At 39.1% G+C, this 19,179-nt stretch overlaps 1 protein-coding gene across 1 annotated transcript; it reads left to right on the plus strand.

The window, feature by feature from the left end:
* LOC139115955 (uncharacterized) lies at positions 1–7,365 on the plus strand. Its single transcript, XM_070678423.1, has 5 exons — positions 1–132; positions 2,137–3,897; positions 4,494–4,637; positions 5,495–5,640; positions 7,065–7,365. Exons 2-5 carry the CDS (start codon positions 2,316–2,318, stop codon positions 7,203–7,205), a joined length of 2,013 nt encoding a protein of 670 aa, XP_070534524.1. The 5' UTR covers positions 1–132; positions 2,137–2,315; the 3' UTR covers positions 7,206–7,365.
* The last annotated feature ends 11,814 nt before the right edge of the window (positions 7,366–19,179 follow it).

A 19,179-nucleotide genomic window follows, 5' to 3' on the forward strand; every position in this document is an offset into this window, starting at 1 on the left:
TATTAGGTTGCTATTTTCGTAAGGACCCATCGCTGAGCGGCGAGCATGATGACAGAAAACTGCTACTACATGAATGGCAAGAGATTTTTTTATGTTTAGTTGATCAACACGATCGATGTCAGTAGAAGTAAGGTACGTGAAACTTGTCTGTTACCAGGCTAGCATCGATTCTTCACCATAGTTACCATCAGTGGGTGGTAACTGTAGTACTAGAAAACAGTTTCGCCTCGGTGGAATTTCATTGATGTACTGTTTTGTACGACATTGGGGAAAAGGGGGGATGGCACAGGGGCTCAGACTCTGTGTACAACCCTGTGATTTGATATATGAATATTGAAATCATATGGCCATACATAGCCCTACGCACAGTCCCTTGTTGTTCGATACATAGCGAAGGCCGCTATACCCAGAAAGATTGCGTTCAGTGGCCTTCGTCTTGTATCGGACCACAAGCCGGTGTTGCAATGTTGGCTACTGTCAGAGGTGGTGTAGCCGCTCTGGGCCATAGCCGACCATAGGGTGTTGGACGTATAAAGATGGTGTACAACGGAGGTAAAAAAGAGATCTACCTCCTTTGTGTAGCTAACTTCACCATACACGTACAACACCATCACGTAGAGCTGGGCCGTTTGATAAACCGCCTGTATCATGTGGAGGATTCCTCTGTTCATGAGACCATGCACTCGGATGGACGTAGAACTTGCTTGTACCATGATGGTAAAAAAGAAACCTCCATGCCTTTACCTTCATTAGGCTCTGCATATTGGTACCGATACTTGGAGAACTTCTCCACCATGGCTCTAGTCTATGGTCATGTTAATGACAAGAGTCTGTAAAGCAGACTCATTCGCAAAGCTGGCCCTGGAGCTTAGCACTGTCAGAGTATAGTCACCTGTCGCTGTATTTTAAAATCCTGCAGAAGACTGTCACAATCTGTGCTGCATGATATTTCTTCAAAACTATGCATGTTGTTAAACATTAGTTGCCCCATGGATGTAAGAATCTGATTATGCCTCCAATCTCTATCGTTGCCCCGGAGATAGGCCGGTTCCAACCCACTTTGCACCAAAAACCACTTTGCGTCAAAACAACCTCATGCCAAAACCTCTTCGGCCCAGCTGGAGTCATGTTGCCCCAAAACCATTTTGTTCCATAACAATGCCACTTTGCCCCAAACTATCACCAACCAGTAAAGCTGAAAATAACCAACCACTACAAACAAAGTTTTCATCACCTATCTACTGTCTATTATCCCAGGACTAAACTTTTAGTGATAGACCTACCCCCTTGCCCCAAGTTTTTGTACCGTATATGGTAACATTATTTGCTGGCACTAAGCACTGCTTATTAACCATCAATGTTAGAATCAGCCATGGATAATTTAGAGCCAGAAACTGTCATACATTTGATCATTAGGATACACGTAGATGCAAGGTAATCTCATCACAAATGTACTGGTAGTTTATAAGCCTTGGTTTCAAATTTATCAAAACAATACATTGGCCATAAAAGTAAGGAAAATTCAAAAGTAGCTGATGGAAATTAACTTACTCTTACTCTTGTTTCATGGGGAAGTAGATTACAGTGGTTTGCGTTGAACCGTTTGCAATATGGGAACCAGACATACCGTCGAAATAGAGTTTGTTGCCGCCAACACAGTGAGGTATAATTATAGTCTTTGGTAAAATATCAGTCAATCACAAAGAAATTAACTCTGGGGAAGTTGAAACATTGCATAGGAGGAGGTCAGACATTCAAAACAACACCAGATTCACACAGACAACCCTTGGAAATGATGTGTTCTTAGTGGGATGTGTGTGGATGTATAGTGTTGTTTTGACAGCTCATGACCTCCTTCCAGACAATATTTCATCTTTCACAGAGATGATTTAAATTGTTCATTATTGACTGATATTACAACCTAGACAATAATTATGCCTGACTGTGTTGGCAACTCCTCAATTTAGACAGTACATGTAATCTAGTTCCCATATTGCCAAAGGTTCAATGCAAAGCACAGTAATTCTCACGTTTCTTTTCAGACTCATACCTTCAGAGCAATACTCTCTTGATGAATAATTGATTGTTTATCCCATTATAAAGTATTTTGTCATGTATATTTTTTCCAACATACAGATTATCAACCATGTGATCAAATAGTTTGGTTGTGCCTCAAGTATCAGAAGCTACCTTGCCATGTAGTCAACCAGCACTGGTTGTTGTGAAGTAAAAAGAAGCCTTGAAATGATGTGTCATCCAAACAGGCATCGTTGAAGAACTAAGACACCCAATCACATCTCTTCAGCACCGTGGCAATGGCGAGCCACCCTACTCCAGACTGGGAGCATGCTGTGTTTCTTGGCAACATCAACCGTGAACTTGAACCCATTGAGGTTAAAGACCGGATACTGCAGTTGCTGCTGTTTCTCGGTGTCACCGTCGTCAACAGTGACCTTGAAGTGCGGTATTCTAAGAACAGTGGAGCCTACATTGCATTTATCAACTTGGGTAGACGAGACCAACAGAGGTATGTCTATGATAGATTATCAGGGCAGTCAGTCAGACTTGTAGACGAACTTGTTCAAGATGGCAGAAGGCTAAAAGTTGACTTCTACAGAAAACTAGATGACAGGAGGAGTGGAACTATTGATAGCATAGGTCAGAACCAGAATCAAAATCAAGGTCAAATCCGCCATCCAAATCTGACTCATGTTCAAACTGAGAACCAAGCTCATACTACTAACCTACCGGAGATAAATTCTACAACTCAGGATTTGTCTTTGCAAGTCCAGGGGCATAGCATTCAGATGGAAAGCCGTGTTAATCAAAGTATCCCATATGAGCCTCGTCAGAGAATTGCCAGAGGTGGTCTATCAAGTAGCAGGGATCGATCAGGGTCAAGTAGCAGAGATCACCCAGGCGCAAGTACCAGGGATCAACCAGGCTCAAATAGCAGGAATTCCCCAAGCCAGGTGGCAGTCCAGGCTCCATCAAGAAGCTCACCTCCCTCAGGTCATAATCAAGTTCAAAGTGGAAACACAGTTGATGCCAGGGTGAATGAAGTCACTGAGGTCGATATTCATCAGGAGAGTCGCAGTCAACAATTAGGTGTAAGCTCACACCGGGACAGACCAGAAGGAGGAAATGCCATTTCCGAAAATGATGAAGATCCCAGTGGCGCTGGTAGCACACAACTTGCCACAATACCACAGACCATAGACAACAATGTACAGATACCAAATGTATCTACACCACTGACCAGGGACCAAGCAAACCATGATCAGAGTTCGAAAAGACAGCAGAAGAGAAGGAAGAGACGGAGAGTTAGAGCAAGCAATCAACAGAGACATATGCAAAGCTCTGATTCTGACAGCGATGACAGACTCAGCACTGGCACTTTTACATTGGAAGAGAGTGAGTCTTTTCTGAACAAAACATACACATTGGAAAATGACCAGTCTTTGCCCAGCAACTCACACGCTTCTGCCACATCAAATACAAGCAAACCTAATGTGGTGACGGCTACAAACAGACCTCCTAGCAGACTGCCAAGACTGAAAAACAGACCCCCTAAGACAGAAAATCCTGTAGGCTTGAAGAAACTTGAACTCTCCCGTATGGAGGCCCCAAACATACATGTATCTCAACAAGTGTTGCCGAAAAGGTCGGTCTCGCCAGACAAGAGACCGCCAACGAGAGCCAACTCAAGACCATTGAAAAGCACTGAGAAGTCTTTCGCAGTGGGACAAAAGTTAGGGAATGAGAGCAGGCATCTGGAGTACAAGGCAGGTGGTGGGGAATACTTGAAGAAGATTTTCAAGGAGCACATCGGGAAATACGTGTGTGCATTTCTGAACAGTGAAGGAGGAACTCTGATGATTGGTGTTGCTGATGATGGTATGTTTACTATGATAAGCCTGACTTTTCATGTCGTGTGGTGCAGTATTTTTACTTCCTTTGGATTGTTCTATTTCAAGAAGAAAAGGCTGTTCAGTTTCAAGAATGGAATTCAAACTTTCTGATATGATCAACTGGAATATGTTTTGTATTTTCCACCAAAATCACAGATTGAGAAATATGTAAGTTGGTCACTGGCATGTCCACAGTCCCTCCGAAGTTCAGGATTACATTTAACCTTACTGCACAGACTCTACTCTGATGTAATAGCTGTGTCTTACTATGTATAAATACTGTTAACTCATGCTCACCAGAAGTCAAATAACTTTTGACAAAATAATGAAGATGTCTGATCGGTAGACTGAAAGATCTGTCGCTTGAGGGCGCTCTCTATGGGAGCATAGAGAGCGCCGTCAAACAGCTGATCTTTCAGTCTACATGATTGGCTGTCTCAGGTGTTTTCTGCGATATTCACAGACTTAAACCAATGCCAGGCTAAACTGCCTGCAACTGTTTCTTTTACATATTTGTAGTTGTTAGATTTCAAGTTCTCCCACACATTGTCAAGATTTTTTCGGTGTTTTTTCTGTTGCTAGGCACAGTTCAAGGAGTCCATTGTGATCAGATCAGAGAAGACAGAGTAAGACGAGATATAGACAGTGTCATCAGGAACTTCAAACCACAAGTCTTCACGGAGATGTACACCGTTGACTTTGTGCCAGTCAGAAATCAGAGATCAGGTCAGTAGCATCAATATCAGCGTATAGCATTCCATAAGTTTCCATGTATCAAGATGACATAGCAGCAAGGCTCTGAACAAGACATTGAGGGTGAAAAATGGTTGACTATGTCATCACCATGTTGTAATGATCCCTACTGCAACAGTGCCTTGATAATTTTTACCCTGTTTCTTCCAAATAAGTATAATTGAATAAGCTTATATAATAATTTTGCTGCTCCAACTACCTTACTCATAGTAATTTTATTTTGACTCATGTACGATTGTGTATCCAAGGTTACTGTGAAGTCTCACTACCTTGGTATCAACTTATGCCTATCTTGGAATATCAAAGATGCAGAGTATTATAAGACCTAACAGTGATTTTGAACTTCAGATATATTTTGAGCGGACGTGGGTACATCTTGATGGCATGCCATAGCATACCTGCAGAATTCAACCCAGCCTGAAGATGGTTAAATATCCATCAAAGGAAAGTGGTCTAAGCTGACTTGAATTCAAAGAGTTAAGAAGCTTCTTATCTAAAGATGGTTTCAGGATAGAGCACAAGTTTTGAGAAATGAAGACGTTTGTGACGACTGTAATGTTTCTAATGTAAGGAGTACGTGGCCCAGTGTTCTGCAGGTGTATCTGATTGACCTACCTTATCTGTCTCAAAAACATCAGACAAATGCCAATTTGTCTAATGGATTCAGTGTAATGCAGCATTAAATTGTAGATAGGAGCTCATTTGACAGAAAGAACTGTTGACTAAATTGTTTACGTTTTTACAGCTAGCTTCATGGGTTTTCAGTTTTCAATTCCATAGTCACTGATCTCTGTTTCATCATCAGTTTTGCCATGTATTGTTTTACTCAGGTCCGCTAAAAGTGATCAAGATCACAGTGAACGGTGGAATTTCTGATAATCTCTATGAAAGTGACAAGGGTGAGGTATATCTCAGGAGAGATGGCAGTGTTCAAGGACCATTGAAAGCCCATGAAATAAAAGAATGGTGTAGACTGGTGAGTTGATATGCATGTATTTGATTGCTATGATGCCATCTTGTCCTGGCAACCCAATGTGTTGTGGTAATCTTTGCCATGAAATAGGAAGTTTGAAACTTTGCTCAAAATTCTTAGGGAAGCTTTGAACCATTTTTTCATTAATAAATGATAATAATCAGGGTGGCCATGCAATTCCAAGTATTGGGATTAGAGAAATGAATCACCGAAAATTCATGAATATTTGAAATTCAAAATGGCTGCTTTACCCTGTGTTTACTCTATTGGGAATAATCAAATTATCACAAAAATGTGAATGTTGACAATTTCAGGTACTCCACATGCTTCAAAATTTGTCCTGGCAAGGAGCAGTTCTGCAAAGTATCACAAAAATTTTAGAATCCAAATATGTGTCGCAAGGTATATTTTAATTTTAGGGTACCTGTGAGTCCATCCCATCTTTTCAGACAGACTGTAACAAGATCAATGAAAAGATACTTCCTATGTCAGCTATATTAGTGTTTCTCTCAGTATTGTCAGGCTTCTTATCTCTCTCCAAGTTCTCATTAGTTCCAGTGTTTGTTACCATTAAGTTTGACTCTTGCTTTTCCTTTTTGTGGCATAATCAGGAGCTATGTGCTCCTGCAAAGTCCTTGAATTTGAAAGCTTGCTATCAAGTCATTGAAGGTCATTGAAAATGAAATTTAGTCCTGGAGAGTGCTAGAAAATTGATACATATACTGTAAGTCATCTGCAGTTTTCCTAAAATTATGAAATGATCAGTTGTAAATCATAAAAATGATATTGAAAATACATACTGGTATAGTCAGAATATGAGATCTCAAAATCGTTGTTTGGCTCTAAAAAAAGTCCCTGAAAATGGCTGAAAAGTCTGTAAATTTTTATGTGACTTTGAGTGTATGGAGCCTGGTGGTCCCTGCTATGTATTTACGCTGTTGCCGTTTGTTTACCTACTCATTGTATCAGCTGGTTTGTCACTATTAGCGTCCGATATAACTCCTTTTGCAGTTATCTGTGTCATCACCACCTAGATCTAGCACATCTCTGAAGTTTTTTGTGGTGTTTGTAGCTTCCTCACAGATTGCACAGCTAGTCTATTTTTCCATGCAGTGTCTGGGTCTTTTTGCCTTTGTCATGCACAAAACGTTTAAATCTTTCCAATATCATTTTCTTTCCCCGTCCTATACAGTACATGCACAGTCCCTCTATCCATGGATAGAGGGACTGTAGTACATGTTACTGTGTCCATAGCTTGCTTCAAATAATCCCATTCTGTTTCACTTTCTGTCTTGACCTTTTTCGCAAATTACAGTCCTAATTGGTGACTTTACAATGACTAAATTTTTTTCCAACGAGATGACACCATTCCGCCGCATAAACTTATTGTCCTCCCTCTCTGTCTGTTTGTCTATCTTTCTCTATAGCACCACCAAAAAGAGATTGAAGCCATGAAACAAAGAGAGCGAGACCTACAACAGGAGGTTGAACTGCAAAAAGAAGTTGAATCCAAGCTACGGATGGATCTGAACAAACAGCAGAAATCAAAAGTCTGCACTATTCTCTGATGATCCTTAATACAACACGCTGCAAGCCACAACAGTACTTTGACAGTTGCGAAAATATTCACCTTCTGTGATATACTATAAGTCCTCATTTCTTTGTGTTGGGAAACACAGTTCCACTGTAAGTTACCATGGTGAACAAAGTGGAGGGATACTTTCTCACATTCTAGCACTCTGCGGTGGAGTGATTTTATGGCTCCGTTGTGCAATATTATGCTTGTACCGTTGACTGTGTAAAATGGAGAAGCAACATTGAATAACACATCGGCTGAAATATTTTGTCAACCTCAGACATTTTCCCTGCGGTTTAGATTGTGGTTTGAAAAATTACGCAATTCTTTGCAAAGTGTCCCAATTCTTTGATTATTTCAGATGACATAGTTGGAACACTGATCTAATGTCATGCACTATTATCAGTCGGTGCATCATGTGCTTTTAATGTGAAGAATACTTAGATTTGACCGCTGCTAGTAGTCACCTGTTTTAATGAAGTACATGCAGTCTGTTCAGTTTTCTCAACAGCTGACGAAACAGTGGGAGGTGGTGGTGGGGGAGGGGGGATTTCCATAAAAATGCATAATGTTGCTAAAATGTGTTATTTTGTATGGTTTGTAAACAATCGATAGCTTGCTTGAAAAACAGAGGCGGCCCATCTTAAAAGGCCCTTGTGGATAATGCTGCAGTTTTAACAACTAAATTTCATGCAATTTTTGAGTCATAATGTACTTCAAACGGGACGTGTGTTATTGTGTCTCTATAGGCTATGGTATTACAGTTTAGTCTTTTCTGTTGACACCGCTGTGATGCGTGTCGCATCTGAGATATTTCCATGAGTGCGTACAAAGGGAACTTGTTTTTTTCATAATCTTGGGGCAAAACAAATGCAACTTGCACACAATGTGCCACATTTATCACTGTTGTGTGACGTGCAATAATTATATTTACTAAATGTGTTTCACTGAGATGCAAAAAAGTGCTTATTGATGTATTAGTGTCTGTATTAGTGTAGGGCTGATTGCAGAAATTTCCTGCAACCCCGCAAATCACAGACGCCAAGAGGTTAGGGATGGACCGTTTGATATTTGGGGGTGGATGTCTGGAAGATTGATGAGGTAGCATTATTTTTCTTACCTGATCCATTGTACATTTTTCCACTCTCCCACCATTTTGGTCAAGCCGCCTCTGGCTGATTGTTTTTCATAGACATTAGCATGGAATTTTTGTTAAATCTCCAAACCCCCCCCCCCCCCAGGATATCAAATGGTCCCCCCTTTAGAAACGTGTGTTGTGGTAGTACACTGTGCAATACAGCAAGTGTACCATTTCCATAGTCACATGTATGTATTGTATGCACTGCCAAGAAAACTTACTCAAACATTGCTTCATTGCAACTTAGTGCTGTAACTAATATGAAAGCAAGAGCTGTTTTCTGTTTATGTGATTTTCATGTATTTGCATACCAATGCCGCCAGTGTGAAATTCAAACCAAGAGTGCAAAATAGTTATAAAAGCAATGGTATGTATCTAAATTGCACAGACTAGTATGCTGCATAATTATAGTGTACATGTATATGTTCTATGTATGCTGGTATTTTCACAGAGTACGACCAATCACCACATTGTATGTATCTAAATTTTTGGTATGCTTATATATAAGTGTAGCGACTGTATGTTTTATGATTACAACGTACATGTATATGGTCTATGTTTGTATGGCATTTATGTCTTGAAATGCTCTATAATACAGATTGTTGGTATTTTCATAAAACATGACCCATTGCCACATTTAGATAAGGCCCCATATGGAGGGAAACTCTGGGTTTTGTATGTTCAAATATGATGATGTGTCACCGTACTGTGAGAAAAGAAACTGCCTTTTAACTTGAACTTGAAATTGCATTGAAGGATTTATAATTTGAATTTTCCTGTTCAAGTCAAGCATTGTGAGGCTATTGCACACATGAATCATGTGAGGCCTGTTCACTGTGAGACAAATGTGGATAGTGTACATATGAGTGTAATATATACATCTTTCATACATATATTTTGAAGATTTCAATTACCATATCAGTTTATGTATTCCCTTACAAACCATTAGAGGCTTTTCTGTTGGCACATGTACTCTTTGAAATTCTGTATTTCTACCATGTAAGTTTGCAAAGGATGCACACTATTGCTCAAAGTTAGTTTCCACTTGAAACCTTCTGTAGTAAGCTTCAGAGACTATACTTGTGAAACATGGACTCTCATGTCCCGAAAATGCACTCGGAAACAGTCATGTGGTAAACAACATTTAGATCAAATTTCAGTTTGAAGGGGTCTCTCTGTGGTGTACATTTCTGACGATGAATTACAATAAATGTTTGTACTTTTTAATTTTGTAACATTGCTATAGAAATACTCCTATAAAAGATTAAAAAATCCTCTCTGCAGTGTAAATACAGAGTTTTTATTTTGGAAGCTGAAGACCCATGTATTTTGTAAGTTTGAAAATTCTGCGAAACAAAATCCTTTCATGCACGCACAGTCACTCCACAAAATGGAGTGACAGTGACACACCTAGTGCCAACAAACAATTTTTGAAATTCCGTATATTTGAAAGTTTTATCTGACAAAGTACATTATGGGAGGTCTAAATGTTGATGTGTTCATATATTTTTCAAATTTGCAATATGGTGTTTATTTTTGGAAAAAATGTTTCATCACTGTAATATATCTGTGTTCACTGTACTCTGAGTGTGTCCAAGTGAGAATAAACATAATCTGTATGAAGAAACTCAAAGATTTGTCATGCACTGTTTTCAACTGAGTGTAAGCCTATGGTTTTGTGACACAAAATACCCACAAGAGGGATTTTCACTCAAACAACCCCATGCCTTCAGCAAGGCATAGTCAGTTTATGCTTATTCACATAGGTTCGTTGAGCATTTCTTTTGAATGTTTAGCTTAATATTCTCGTTGCAACAAATGCTTACATGCCTAAGACATTGTGGAACAAAATGATTGTGAAAAACAAAACACTTTTTCAGCTTTACTGTCCATGTATTCTTCTTCAGACTCTGATTTCAATCTCTGGATAAGGAAATTACTGTGTGTTGAAATAACAGCGTGAATTATGCTTGAAATAAGGAGGAAATTCATGACAAAAAGATTAGAAATGAGTAGCACACTGCAAATGTGCAAAAAAAACCAAACAATTAACCTTTTCAAAAACAAACAGTCAAAACTGAATGTGCAAAATAAAAGTTAAAAGACTTAAATTATTGATACCAATTTCAGAGACTGATTAAAGTTATCAGGTCCTACTGACGTGCATTTTTACGTAAGATGCTTTTACAGCCTTTTGAAATATAGAGAGTGTTAATCCCACCGTGGGAATCACCACGATAAATATCATGTGGTGTTATGATAGAAACCCTAACAGAGGCCTTTGGTTTTTCCTTACTTCCAAGCCTTTAGTTTTTGTTTACTTCCACACAACCCTGAAACAGCATAGAATTATGATCACTAACGTTGTTTTATTGTTTTATGAGGGCGCTGTAAAGGGTACATTGCAGAAAAAAAAATATATTATTTTGATGTCGTGTGGGGGCGCTGTTAAGAACCTTGGATGAACCTCTGAGTCCATCGCAAAAGGATCTGTCCACATTTCAATGGACAGGAGGTTATTGTTTTGTTTCTGGAAAATAAAATTGATTTAACTCCTCGAAGGTGAAGAATATTGAAAATATTTAGAGATGCTATGACTTGGCTGTGTATTCTCTTAATCTCTCTGCATTTGCATGTAGTATCGTTCAATCGAGACTGAAATTAGGAGAGAGTGTGTGGTCTGCACTGAAGAGTGTGGTTTTGTTTTGGGAGAACATGAGCACAGGGATGTCCTTATCTCCTCAAAGAATCGATGAATTGGAAGCCAAATTTTCTTGTACTCACAAAGCAACATAGTTAAAAATGAAATTCCAGAAAACACAACTCTTTTAACAATTTTACTCAGCAAAAGTGAAAAAATACCATAACGACAAATTGGGGCCTGATGTTTATCAATTTCACTTACTTTAAATTATTAAATTATCAAATTACTCTTAATAGTTCAAGCCCGAGTCCTTGATTGATATTTCATGTAATCTGTAAAGACTGCAATCTTACAGCTCATTTGATACGAAGTCTTTGCTTAGTGGACCTATTGCTTTCTCAGAGAATTTCTCCCTCTAAATGTCTTTATGTTCTTTTAGGGCGATGTTCTGTTTATTTTTCAAGTTGTATTTTGGATGGAGTGGTGAGGAAAGGGGATGTGTGGAGATTTCCAGACGAAGAATTCGGAAGAAGGGAAAACTATGGGGAGGGGGCCCAGGAGTTTTCAAATCATAACGGGGAGCGTTACGAATAAGTTATAATTTCCTATTTTAATTGTAGGTGAGAGAATATAATACTTATGTGTGACACACTTTTTGCTAAAATTCCTCAAATCGGCTGCGAATGGTTCGCTGCCCGGCCATGAGAAATAAATTCCATGCACAGGGTACTGCTGGCATTATTCATCTAGAAGTTATGAATATGATTAATAAATGTCATGTAATTAACTTTTTTCACTATACAAGCAACGGTCCCTCTATCACATAGAGGGACCTTGTACAAGCCTTACCTGAGTCGCGTGTGTGAATATTACTTTAACACTCGCTATCTCATGATCAGTATCTCAAATAAAACAGTATATATCTCTTAATTACCCTCCCTAATCCCCTTCATTTAATTTATTCTGCCGATCAACAGCGCAGGGGCTTATCGTCCTATGCAAATAAATCGTTAGCAGCTGATAAGGTAAAAGACGGACCTTATGAACAAGTTATTTGGTCAGGGCGATAAGCCCCAGCGTTGTTTGTGGATGCGACGTGGTAGTTTGCGGCATGGCTTTATTATCGTCACGGTCAACCAAGTCTGGTAGTGAATTTGATCATCAACACTGACAATGCAGATTACACAGCCAAGTTGAGTACTGTGGCTAGTAGGTAGATCTACAAACTTTATTGGCTTCACTGGCTTGTGCCACAAAATCTGAAAAGTGTCAAAAGTTACAGTTACTCTAGGCAGATTAAGAAAGATTATAATTACACTTTTCTGACAATAAAACTGTGGAGATTTAATATTTCGGCGTATGTAAAGAACCACGCCGAATGTGAAATCATGCCATTTGTGCTCCATGGTACAGGGAAAGTCACCACCATATCCACTAACATATTAGGAAACCATACTTTTCAGCGAACTACAAAGTGGAATAACATTAGAACTACGTTTGGGGGCTCGTGATATTAGCTGTGGTGGTTTTGTACATTTTTATTGAGAGTACCATTGTACCAAAATATGAGTAACATCAACAATGAAGACTGAAGTCTGCAATCGGCGTGGCATTATGGTACAACTTAATCTAAGTGAAATCATACAGAGCAAAACGTAAGTGATGCATTTTATAAGCTTTAGTACAACTGTAATGCTTTAGCGGCAATGTCTAACAAACATAGTTATGGTTACAATGACTGATTGGAAAATAAGCGACATGAGCAACATTTTACAGAACGTACCGTTTTCAGTGTGTAATGCTCCGGTAAAATTACATTTCATTACATTAGATCACAAGTAAAAGGTGCATATAATTATATATATATATATTGTTATGTAGGTCATTTCCCCACACTCATCATGACCTGAGTTCAATTAGTCTAGAACATTCTCAAGGTCACTGCCCTTGATGACCTCACAACCTTGAATTCAATTAGTCATGTTTGGAATGTTCTGGAAAGTTGATTAGTTGTGTAAGGGAGATAATTTTAGAACAGTAATTAGCATGTCAATAAAAGTTCTAGATTGTTCTTATATGCCTTTATAAAAGGGACGTGCACAGCTTCCAGTCAGACTTTTGGGATTGTGTCTCTTGTGTGTTACTAAACTCCAGCGGTAGTCATTCTCAAGACTTTTCAAGACCTTCACTGCCAACGCTGGATTTATACTGTGGACTTTGTGCAGCTTCAAGCCTGCAAGGACTGTTCATTCATCCAACTGACTGTTACAACTCTGAGACTGGAGCTTTGCCGTCCCAGCTGAGATAAGTAGTCTGTACACTTTTAAAGCTTGTACTCTGTCCCTGACTTAGCAATTAGTTTTGTTTCGTAATAAATTTTGTTTAAACGGAAACTGCTGAGTTCACCCTTTTGTTCGTTTTCTCTGCACGTAACAAATTGGGGGCTCGTCCGGGATACGAATATTTTGAGCCGTTTGACAACATTTTGCCTACCTTTTCAAAACTACTTTACACTGTGAACTCAGCGAAATTCAATCATGGCGGAATTCAAGCCAGACGAATTTATGGATGACCTCGATCAGGACACATTTAATTCCCTCAGAAAAGACAACCTCATAGCACTGGCAAATTTCCTTAAAGTAGATGTCAAAAGATCTATGCGCAAGCGGGAAATACAGTTCAAGATTGCAAACATTTAGTTAATTCTGGCCATTTTGAGGAGTCTGCCTTAAAAGATTATGAGCCTGAGTCCTCCTTCGAACTCAAAAAATTAGAATTAGAAATACAGGCAGATTGGAGCTTAAGAAATTGGAATTAGAAAAGGAAATGAAAGAAAAAGAATTGCAAATGGAAGAAAGACAGAAAGAAAAGAAAGGCAGGAAAGATTAGAAATGGAAGAAAGACAGAGAGAAAAAGAATTGCGATTAGAAGAACAGCGATTACAGGTAGAAATAAAACGTTTAGAGCTTGGACAGTCAGGAAAATTCTTCCCTTCAGACAAGTTTGACATCACTAAGCATTTCAGGTTAGTTCCCCTTTCCAAGAAAAGGATGTTGATAAATATTTCCTTCATTTTGAGAAAATTGCTCAGAGTCTGAACTGGCCTAAGGAGTCCTGGTCTATGCTTTTGCAGAGTGCTTGGGGGGGTAAAGCCAGAGAAATTTACATTCAGTTGTCAGTAGAGCAGGCTTCAAATTATGATTCTGTGAAGGAATTATTCTCAAGGGCTATGAATTGGTGCCTGAAGCTTACCGTCAGAAATTTAGGGATTGTGAGAAGGTGAAAGATCAAACTTATGTCGAATTTGCTCGAACAAAAGAACAACGTTTGATCGTTGGTGTTCTTCTAAAAGGTCAGTCAGAATTATGACAAATTACGACAACTTGTTTTGATTGAGGAATTTAAAAGGTGCATCCGGAGTGACATCAAGACGTTTATCAATGAACAAAAGGCAGATACATTAGAGGTTGCTGCACGTTTGGCCGATGATTATTCATTGACCCACAAATCTTCATTTCTCAGCAAACCATCCCAGTCCTTTTCATACAGAAACAATGCAGGTAAATTTAACTCCTCCTTTTCATCCAAGAATTTCTCAAAGGACAGTAGAAAATCAAATGACAACAGTTCACAAAATTCAAGTAACACTTCCACATCATCAGATCCCAAGTCTCAATCTCCTTCTGACAAACAGTTCGGTACACTTTCTTGTAATTATTGCAAGAAAGACGGCCATTTAATGTCAGATTGTTTTAAATTGAAAAGAAAACGTGAAGGTCAAAGTGGTCAAAGTGGATCTAAGCCCACCGCTTTATTTCTTCATCAACTCAATTAGAGTCTAATAATGTGTGAACACATTTTCTGAGGTTAAACCCCTCTTATCCCCAACTAATGAGGTCGAGGGCAATTACTCTCAAGATAGCATTATGGGTATTTTCGAGCCATTTATTCATAATGGTTTTATATCACTTTCTAGTGATTTTTCTTCCGCTACCCCTGTCAAAATTTTAAGAGATACCGGGGCTTCCCAGTCTCTTTTGTTGGCAGATACCCTGCCGTTTTCTGAAAAGTCATTTTCAGGTTCTAAAGTTCTTATTAAGGGGGTAGATTGTAGTGACTACATTCCTGTTCCTCTCCATAATGTCTATTTGTCTTCGGACTTTGTTTCTGGACCTGTGGCTTTAGGTGTTAGGCCTTTTTTGCCTTTTGAAGGGATTCACCTTCTTCTTGGAAACGACCTTGCTGGGGACAAGGTCATTACTAATCCACTTGTGACTGATAATCCTAGTTTAGATCAGGATCCAGAGCCAATTGAACAAGAGATACCCGATTTATTTCCTTCATGGGCCATTACTCGAGCCATGTCAAAGAAAACTTCCGAGAATCAAAATACTCTCAAAAATAATGTCACAGATGTTGACTTAAATGACACCTTTCTCAGTCAGGTGTTTGACACGGATCATTCCGTTATCCCTCGTGGATTTGAAACTTCCAGTAAAACTTCTGCTGACCAAAGTCAGACATTTTCTAGATCAAATCTCATTGCAGAACAACACAAAGACCCAGATATTTTGTCTTTGTTTGACAGGGTAGATGATGAAGGTAAAACTTCAGATAGCTCTGTTTCCTATTATACAAAATCTGGTATTCTCATGCGTAAATGGAGACCTCCAGATGTTTTGGTTGATGACGATTGGGCTATAAAACATCAAATTGTGGTTCCAAAGCCCTATCGTGCTGAAATATTGCGCCTGGCCCATGAAACGCCCTGGGCTGGTCACTTAGGAGTCAGGAAAACTTATCATAAAATTCTCAGTCACTTTTATTGGCCTAATCTCAGGCAGGATGTAGCACATTTCTGTAAAACTTGTCACACATGTCAAATGGTAGGAAAGCCAAATCAGACCATTCCAAAGGCCCCTTACAGCCAATTCCTGCATTTCAAGAACCATTTAGTAGGATTCTAATAGACTGTGTTGGGCCCCTACCAAAAACAAGATCAGGAAATGAGTACATGCTGACAATAATGTGTACATCAACTCGGTTCCCAGAAGCCATACCACTGAGAAATATAAAGACAAAGACTATAGTGAGAGCTTTAGTCAAATTTTTCACTTTATTTGCCTCCCTAAATGTGTCCAGTCCGATCAAGGCTCCAACTTTATGTCTGGTATTTTTCAACAAGTAATGGATCAGCTAGGCATTAAACAGTATAGGTCATCCGCCTATCATCCAGAAAGTCAGGGTGCTCTTGAGCGATTTCATCAAACTTTGAAAAACATGATTAGGACCTACTGTTTTGACACAGAGAGCAGAGAAGCAGTGGGATGAAGGAATTCATTTTCTGCTCTTTGCTGTTAGAGAGTCAATTCAAGAGTCTCTTGGTTTTAGCCCATTTGAGCTTGTATTTGGACATACAGTCCGTGGCCCACTTAAGCTCGTTAAAGAGAAATTCCTATCAGACGATGATGATTGTCTGAATATTTTGCAATATGTGTCAGATTTTCGTACAAAACTCTCTAAAGCATGTGAATTAGCCAGAGAAAATCTGAGTCATCTCAGCAGTCAATGAAAACCAAATATGATAAAAGCACCTCAAAACGGAAGTTTGAACCAGGTCAAAAGTTCTTGTTCTACTTCCAATTCCTGGCAAACCACTCCATGCTCGTTACTTTGGGCCATACCTAATTGATAAGAAATTGAGTGATTTAAATTACATCATAATAACACCTGACAGGCGAAAACAAAAACAGCTATGTCACATAAATATGCTTAAGCCATATTTGGATAGGGATAATCCTACTATAACTCAGCCTGTCAGTGCAGTCAGTTCAAACCATTATGAAGATAGTGATACTGAAACTGACTTGAGTGAAAATACTCTAAACTCAAAGCTGGGCTCGGTCAAGCTTCAGAACTCAGAAATCCTGGAGAAGCTGGAGTCTACAAAGTTGGCACACCTCCAGCCAGAACAACAACACAGGTGAAAGAACTGCTCCATGAATATAAACACCTGTTTCAAGATGTTCCAACGAGGACAAACGTCATCTATCACGACGTTGATGTTGGGGACAGTAAGCCTGTAAAACAGCATCCATACAGACTGAATCCAACAAAAGCGAAATATCTCCAGGAAGAAGTCAAATACCTGCTGGACAATGACTTTATTGAACCCAGTAAAAGTAACTGGAGTTCGCCGTGCATACTTGTTCCCAAATCAGACCACAGTTATCGTATGTGCACGGACTTTAGGAAGGTCAACACTTTAACAAAGACAGACACTTTCCCAATCCCGAGGATTGATGACTGCATCGACCGAGTGGGAAAAGCCAAGTATGTGACGAAATTTGACCTACTGAAGGGATTTTGGCAAGTCCCTCTGACGGATCGTGCTCGTGAAATATCCGCCTTTGTTACACCAGACGGATTGTTCCAGTACAAGGTGATGCCATTCGGAATGAAGAACTCTCCGGCAACGTTCCAACGGATGATCAACGACGTCATATCCGGGCTAGACGGGTGTGCAGCTTACGTTGACGACGTAGTCCTGTATAGTGACACCTGGGAGGAACACATCAAGCTCATGCGGAAGTTCTTTGAGAGACTGAGCAAAGCAATGTTGACTGTCAACCTTGCCAAATCTGAGTTGGTTGGGCTAGGGTAACTTACCTCGGACATACTGTAGGACAGGGTGAGGTAAAACCTGTTGATGCCAAAATCAGTGCCATTTCAAGTTTTCCCATACCAAACTGCAAACGACAACTGATGCGCTTTCTCGGTATGGCTGGTTACTACAGAAAATTCTGTCCAAATTTCTCCACAATTACTGAGCCTTTGACTAACTTACTTAAAAAGAAAGTAAAGTTTGTTTGGTCAGAGCAATGCCAACAGGCATTTGATACACTTAAAGCCATACTGCAAAGTGCTCCAGTGTTGTCTGCACCAGATTTCACTTTGCCATTCAAATTAGCTGTAAATGCTAGTGATACGGCTGCTGGTGCTGTTTTATTGCAAGAGGATAGTCATGGTATAGATCATCCTGTTTGCTATTTTTCACGCAAATTTAGCAAATCCCAGAGAAACTACTCTATAATTGAAAAGGAGTGTTTATCTTTGACATTAGCTTTACAGCATTTTGAAGTTTATGTTACTTCTTCAAATCAGCCAATAGTGGTTTACATTGATCACAACCCTCTTGTTTTTCTGCAGAAATTTAAAGGCAAAAATCAGAGATTGCTAAGATGGAGTTTAATGTTACAGGAGTTTAATCTTGACATTAGACATATCAAAGGCAGAGACAATTTAATTGCAGACTGTCTCTCTCGTATTTAGAGTTTATTGTTGTTCACTTTCAAGAAATTTTACTTTAGAGTACAACAAAATTTGAGTACTTAAATCCTTTTCAAGATTACATTTGTAAAAGAAAGATTTTTCTTGAAAAATTTTCTTTTTTGAAGAGGGGGTGTGTTATGTAGGTCATTTCCCCCACACTCATCATGACCTGAGTTCAATTAGTCTAGAACATTCTCAAGGTCACTGCCCTTGATGACCTCACAACCTTGAATTCAATTAGTCATGTTTGGAATGTTCTGGAAAGTTGATTAGTTGTGTAAGGGAGATAATTTTAGAACAGTAATTAGCATGTCAATAAAAGTTCTAGATTGTTCTTATATGCCTTTATAAAAGGGACGTGCACAGCTTCCAGTCAGACTTTTGGGATCGTGTCTCTTGTGTGTTACTAAACTCCAGCGGTAGTCATTCTCAAGACTTTTCAAGACCTTCACTGCCAACGCTGGATTTATACTGTGGACTTTGTGCAGCTTCAAGCCTGCAAGACTGTTCATTCATCCAACTGACTGTTACAACTCTGAGACTGGAGCTTTGCCGTCCCAGCTGAGATAAGTAGTCTGTACACTTTTAAAGCTTGTACTCTGTCCCTGACTTAGCAATTAGTTTTGTTTTCGTAATAAATTTTGTTTAAACGGAAACTGCTGAGTTCACCCTTTTGTTCGTTTTCTCTGCACGTAACAATATATATATATATATATATATATATATATATATATATATATATATATATATATATATATATATATATATATGTATAGCACCTTTTACCTTTGTTGCGTGGAGGTCACTCTGTTTTCGAAAGTTGGTATGGGGAGACAGCCACTTTTTTGACGT

This window comes from Ptychodera flava, chromosome 17, assembly GCF_041260155.1.
Source record: "Ptychodera flava strain L36383 chromosome 17, AS_Pfla_20210202, whole genome shotgun sequence".
Classification (NCBI taxonomy): Eukaryota; Metazoa; Hemichordata; class Enteropneusta; family Ptychoderidae; genus Ptychodera; species Ptychodera flava.

What these genes read in the sequence shown, in the direction of transcription:
- LOC139115955 (XM_070678423.1), top strand. Translation starts at nt 2,316, where the DNA reads ATGGCGAGCCACCCTACTCCAGACTGGGAGCATGCTGTGTTTCTTGGC. An exon ending in GATTGGTGTTGCTGATGATG is followed by an intron (nt 3,898 to 4,493) that starts GTATGTTTACTA and finishes TTCTGTTGCTAG; the next exon opens with GCACAGTTCAAGGAGTCCAT. An exon ending in AGTCAGAAATCAGAGATCAG is followed by an intron (nt 4,638 to 5,494) that starts GTCAGTAGCATC and finishes TGTTTTACTCAG; the next exon opens with GTCCGCTAAAAGTGATCAAG.